Raw genomic sequence first — 6,363 nt, forward strand, 5'->3', positions numbered from 1 at the left:
TTTGGGATTACTGGGAGACGCAGACATTGTGAATTGACATCAATAGAGTACAGGGTAAAGAAACCAGTTAGATGCATAGTGCGACGTCTACAAAATGTCAAGTCGCATCCATTTGTTCTCTTTCAACTAATGTAGCTGCACACAGAATGTCTTTTTTACATAAAAGGTCTGTTCTCACTGAGCCTATTCTCATGTGTAGTTTGTTTACAAATCCCTTATGCTCTCTATCGGTCTGACCCCTATCAAGTAAGTGGTCCGTGTCAGTATAACCTGTCTCTAACAATACTCTCTCTTGCTTGTTTTGCTTGTTGAGAGAGTATGTGTATAGGTAGTGATAAGAATAGCTGTTTTATTGTGTGACACCGCCTGCTCTCCTAATGTTAAATGTGTTATCTGAGTGAGCAGCATGCCACACTAAGCTATGTGCATGTGATGGATGACTGAGTTACATTCCCCCCTCACGGGTGCATAGCAGAGCCGAGATAGCAACAGCCTGCCAGCAGAGAGACGGGAGTAGAGGCACAAGCACTTGGTAGACAGAAGCACTTGGTGTTGCAATGCAGATGAATATGATCCCTGATTTGTGTAATGGGTCTGGTCAATCTTTATGTGATCTACTTTTTGTGTCTTTGGCCTGATAAAGGATGTGTTTGTGACTGGCATTGGAAATCACATGCCAGAGATGTCCTTTCATTGGGGCTTCAGTTTGTTTTACTCAGAGAAAAAATAACCGTTGTCAGCCATAGTCACATGCATTCTATGAGTCAATGAGGGTGAGTGTAGCGGGAGGGCAGCTAGATGGTTGCTGGGTCTGGGTGATGATGCTGTCCATCTAGAATACATTGCGGAAGAAAAGACCGTGGGCTCGGCCCATGTTGGCCTCAGTCCCCAGACGGTGGCCCATCTGCAAGGACGGCTCGTAGGTCCCTGGTCCCGGTGTCCTCTGCCAAACAAGAGAGAAAAGCTCACAAACTAAACGCCGCTGATTGTGGGTGAAGAAAACGGAGAGTACTTTCATGCACGGTGAGACTAGAATGTGATTGTGAGCCACTCACCGAGCGCACACTGTAAAGGCGGGGCACTGTGGATCTGAAACAGGATGTGATGCCATTGGTGGGCCCAGTTTTTAGGTTGTAGTGTCCAGGAGCAGGTCCCTCCCTCTGCATGTGTACACGGGAAAGAAAGAACCATGGCAAATATGCTAGTTCTCATTTAAATGGATTGCATACAATGCTTAGTTGCTTACAATTTACCTGAAATTAACAAATGTATGTCTATCGCTGGCTTTCAGTTTTCTCTGTCCTCTACCCACTAACAGACATATTGGTCACCACAAGTAGTCAGACAGAGTCTCCCCTCCTGACACCTCCCTTTTCGCTTTTGTGTCTCTGCTCAGGCTGAGAGAGATCCTGATTCTTTTATTCATATTCTATCAGAAAGAGTGAGAGAAGAAAAGAGAGAGCCTGCCCAAAAATAACTGGGAGAAGCCTCTCTCGCTCTCTGCCCCTGAGAAAGGTGGCTGCTATCATTACATGCCATTTGATTCCAGTGGCAAGTTCACTTGATCTGCTCTGCCTGGCCCTGCCAGCCTGCCGGGAGCAGATCCGTGCAGTCGGTGCTAATGCAGGTGTATTTCACAGGAGCTTTTAGAGAGGACACAGGGGAATGCAACTCTTTCGCCTCCCCCCACAATGAGCCATGGTGCTGATCTGCCTCTATGCTAGGTTATATGGTTCTTGGCCTACTTTTGGCTGCTGTTGAGCGACCGCCACATTCTCCCGGTGTGGCACAGATAACTGGCCCATACCACGAATGTCTGTTGAACCTTTGACCTTTCATTAATTATGGGTGTCAGCGGGCCGTGCTGCAGCGAGCACCTTGTGCTTCTATTTCCATGGATACATCACGAGTGCAGTGCAGGTCCCACCATGTTTTTCTACTAGAGAGCAGCAAGCCTTTACGATGCCTTTAAGGTGCCATATCAGACAAAACAACAGTGAAGACTTGATTTAAATTATCATGTTGTTGAAATAAAGGCAACAGCAAATGGTTTGTTGTGAGTTGCACATGCAGCAGAAATTGCACCAAAACACAAACAAATCTGGGACACATTTTGGCCTAAGGAAGAACACATTAAGTCAAATGTGAATAAAGACAATCCTCCTCTTTGTTTGGTTTTCAACGCCTTGAGCCCAGCGGATATTTCTCTCAGCATATGTGAAATTCAGTTTCACATTCTGAGCTCCTTTCTTTACCATTTCCAAATGAGTTTGATAACAATGCTCTAACACTTCAGTTAGAGCACAGTTAGTTACTTTTTATGACCTCTGACCAACTTATATTTATGGGAAACCTGCCTCACTTCATCAAACAGACAGCTGCCTGAATGGCCGTTGCCTCAGAAACCATCGCCACAGGATTTATTTAGCTGTTTAACGTTCAATGACAATAAACTTGTCTTGGATTGCCACTGCTAAAAGCAACAACAAAAGAGCTACAAATTCCATAGTTAAGACACCCTGGAGATTTCGTAGTACCTTTCCTTCTCTGTTCACACCAGACAGCTACCAACACAGCTCACAGCTCAAACAACCATCAACTACAGACACACTCTGCACTGCAGCAAGTGGTGCAACCAAATATGACTTGTCAGTCAACACAGTGTCATAATAAGCATCCAGGAAGGCCACTGATAACGATCATCTCCGTAATAAAGGTCTTCAACTGAATCTTTTATTGGTGTCATATAATACCGAACCAACTAGAATACATGCACACTGTGTTGGCAATAGGAGCCTTAGTTATAGCCACAAGGGCTAGATACTCACAGGAAGAAAGCTGGCACGCTGCACCGCTGAACGAAACATTACATGTCTGCAAGGGAAGAGAGAAGAAAGACAGTTATGAGAGAGGAGATTGGAGAAGAAAGGAGAAGAGGAGAGAAGAGTGAGGAGAGTGGAAGTATGCAAAAGGGATTTGGCCAGACATGATGTGAAGTAGTGAAAATGAAACAGTAGGTTGTGTCTTTGTCTGAGTTTTGGGAAGATGAAAGCAAGACAAAAGGGGAAAAAATGTATCAAGGGAATTGATGCTATCTATGAGTCAAGTGATGATTTGACTGTATATTTGAATAATAATGGAAGATTGTCTTGCGCTTACTTGCAGGGTATCTTGGGCACTGGCTTCTCTGTCACATTATAGTGGCAGGGTGAAAGATCTATCTCCTTGGATGGACAAAATAAAACATGTTTATGTTTTCAGGCTAAAACAGGCTACAAAATTATTGAAAGATATAATACTGTACTAAGGATGCAGCCCCTACTCCTCCCAAACTCTTCTCCTCCTCAATCCCCTCCCCACCTTGTCCCGGATGCCCAGTGTGTAGTTGTTGGGCCGGGGGCAGTTCTTAAAGGAGTAGCAGGCCTGGCGTTGGAGTGCCTCCTGGGTGGAGTCATTGAAGCTGTATGCCCCTGGCAGCAGCAGATCACCCTTAAGCACATACCGCGTCTGGACATCTCTGCCCGGGCCCTTAAAGCCATATGTCATACGGATCGGCTTCAGTCCAGCCTCCTCGATGAAGTCCCGGATGTGGTAACTTCCAGGGTTGGGAGTGTGCTGGAATGGGGAAAACCTTTATTGTCGAAGGCTCTTCTCTACACCTCAACCTCATTAGATAGAGCGTTATTGCTCAACTAATATTATTACATACTGATGTAATATAATGTATGGGTGCCTGAACAACAGTTCCACATACTGTTTAATTTACCACTTGTTGGAAAAAACCTACTTTCAATGTTCTCAGCCACCAGCCGCCTCTGTCACACTGGTCCCCTTTCTCATTGCCCTGTAAATTAAATAAATACCATTCAGAGGTGGATATGTTTGTGCAGAACCAAACCAAAGCTTGTTTCTGGATTGTATTTGATATTTAAAATGCAATAGAAGTTCAATCAATGTACTATATTTGTGACTAGTGTGTTTTGTGGGCACTGTTTCTTTTCCAGCGATTGAATATATATCAAACCCTTGTGGGCAAAGATATGAATATTTATCTTCCAATTCCCTCCTTTCTACGGTGAACCTCTCTCGTAGTGTGGAAGGCAAATAAATTAAATTAAAGGTTTTAGAAAAAGAGCCAGTCTTCATACAAACACAACATTGTAGGAATGCTTACCTTCTCTGTTCTGTCATCATCCCGTGGTATGTCACTAACTTTGGAGATATCTTTATTTTTTACGATGGTCATTCTCTTCGCGTACTGTTCTGTTCTCTGTTTGCTCAACGGAGATCCAGTTACTGCTACCCTCTACCAGACCGTGACTGTTACTAGTAGCAACCCCACAATTGATAAATTTTTTCCACGAGCTGGCAATTATGTAAATGTTATACTATCAGACTATGCTGACTCTGATGTTGACTATGAAGCGAAACAATATTGTCAGAGTTTCCTTTGTGATGTCATACAGGCTTGTTGGCACGTCACAGCGGGATTGTGTTGAAATTATGATTGAACGGTTGTGAATAGGAAAATGACCAGGTTACTGGTCTCACTAAATCAAACTACCGAGAGATGAGATTCTGGGTTCTGAGATTACTAGATTATATAGTACATAACTATTACCAAATTAGGTCCAATGCAGCACTTCCACTATCCCAATTACTTACTAGAATTAAACTTTCTGTGTCGTTTAGTAAACATAAATGTTTATGAAATCAAGTATAAATGAATGAGGTCTGCAGAAGGTTTTATCCTCTTCTCGAATTCCTCTGAGTTGATAGAAGCAACAACCCTTGTTTTAAGCACTTGTCTCTTGTGGCATATTAGTGTCCCTAACGTGTAGACGGATTTATATTAATATCCGTTTCCACATTTATGTTTGGCAGAGACTATCGACTATATTTTCTTGATAACAAAGCATATCTAATATTGATAATTACAATGGAGTCAGATTATCATTATGTGCAAAGTATTGTTGAGTCTGTGCTTATTTAGTGCAAAAAAGGTCAAATAGAATGAATCAAAAGGCTTTAATAATACTGCACACTTACACATCTATTACAAGGCAGATACTTCATAGAAAAATGTTACATTCTAACAGAGAGAGATTGGGGTACGACTGAAATGTCCCACTTCAGTCCACCCAATGTATACAACAGAGGCGAAAGGCATCGAGAGTGTACAAGAGAAAAGTCTTTGAGAGAGCTGCTCCCCATGAGCTGAGCGGTCAGCGATGGCATTGCCCTTTCGGTCCAGTGTGTGGTTAGAATCCCGGTGATAATGGTTACCCACTGTGCTTGTTCAGAAGGTGTCCCATATTGCAGGGAGGAGGGACTGTCCTTGACAAGCAAACGTCCCCTAGGAAACAACTTTCTGCAAACAAGCTACATCGAATCACACACAGTGGACGAACATAATATCGATCAAGATGTTTGGGATGGTCTGATGAGATTGGCTCCTTACAACAGCTCACGGTGAAATTCAAATACTATTAAGTAATCAGAATAGATACAAAAGAGAAGCAACTTCACGGGCTCCCAGTAGCAGCTCGCATCAGATTCAAGACCCTGGTGCTCGCCTACCGGGCGGCAAAGGGAACAGCCCCTCCCTACAATGGTCAGCCCCCAAACCCCTGCCCGATCACTAAGCTCTTCCACCTCCGCTAGCCGCCTGGCATCGCCGCCTCTCCGTGGATGCAGCAGCCGCACTACTCCGTCACGGCTTTTCACTGTCCTGGCGCCCCGCTGGTGGAATGAGCTTCCCACTGCTGTCATGACTGCAGTCACTACCTCTCTTCCGCTGTAGATTGAAGACCCATCTCTTCAGGTTACATCTTAACGGTCCCCCCTAAAGACCTCTTCATCCCCACTACCCCCTGTACAAGTTTCTCTCCTGTTAATAAAAAAATAAATTAAAAAAAAGCATTGATTACTTTATCTTATGATGACTGATGGATAGATGATTCACTTACTTAAACAAATGTATTTGTTGTAAGACACTTTGGATAAAGGCGTCTGCTAAATGCCATAAATGTAAATGTAAAATGAGCTACCCCCTTCCTGAGAGAAAGAGATCACCTTGTAAACAAACAAAGAACAAATGACTTTGGACAGCTAACCTGTCCTTACAATTAGATACCAAATCAGCCATATGTGACTGCAACCATTTAAATGTTTATTATCAGCAAGTGGGAAATGTAAGCTGAAAGAACTAACTTAACTGAAATGTTATAACACATGAACCCAGATCAGGTCCATGTCATGCAGGAGGGTCTTATTAAAGTTGCCTTGGGGACAGGATATGATTTTTGACACTGTGTTGGTTTGTGGTGCACATTTGGTAAGATTTAAAACATGCTTACTGGT

At 43.3% G+C, this 6,363-nt stretch overlaps 1 protein-coding gene across 1 annotated transcript; it reads right to left on the reverse strand.

Moving 5' to 3' along the window:
• Positions 1 to 832: 832 nt before the first annotated feature.
• stpg4 (sperm-tail PG-rich repeat containing 4) lies at positions 833 to 4,246 on the reverse strand (the record flags this gene model as incomplete). The annotated part of the gene is made up of 7 exons (XM_083696210.1): positions 833 to 943; positions 1,056 to 1,160; positions 2,829 to 2,874; positions 3,160 to 3,224; positions 3,361 to 3,615; positions 3,788 to 3,844; positions 4,175 to 4,246. 7 exons carry the CDS (start codon positions 4,244 to 4,246, stop codon positions 833 to 835), a joined length of 711 nt encoding a protein of 236 aa, XP_083552336.1.
• Positions 4,247 to 6,363: the final 2,117 nt, after the last annotated feature.

This window comes from Argentina silus (genome assembly GCF_951799395.1).
Source record: "Argentina silus genome assembly, chromosome: X".
NCBI classification, from domain to species: domain Eukaryota; kingdom Metazoa; phylum Chordata; class Actinopteri; order Argentiniformes; family Argentinidae; genus Argentina; species Argentina silus.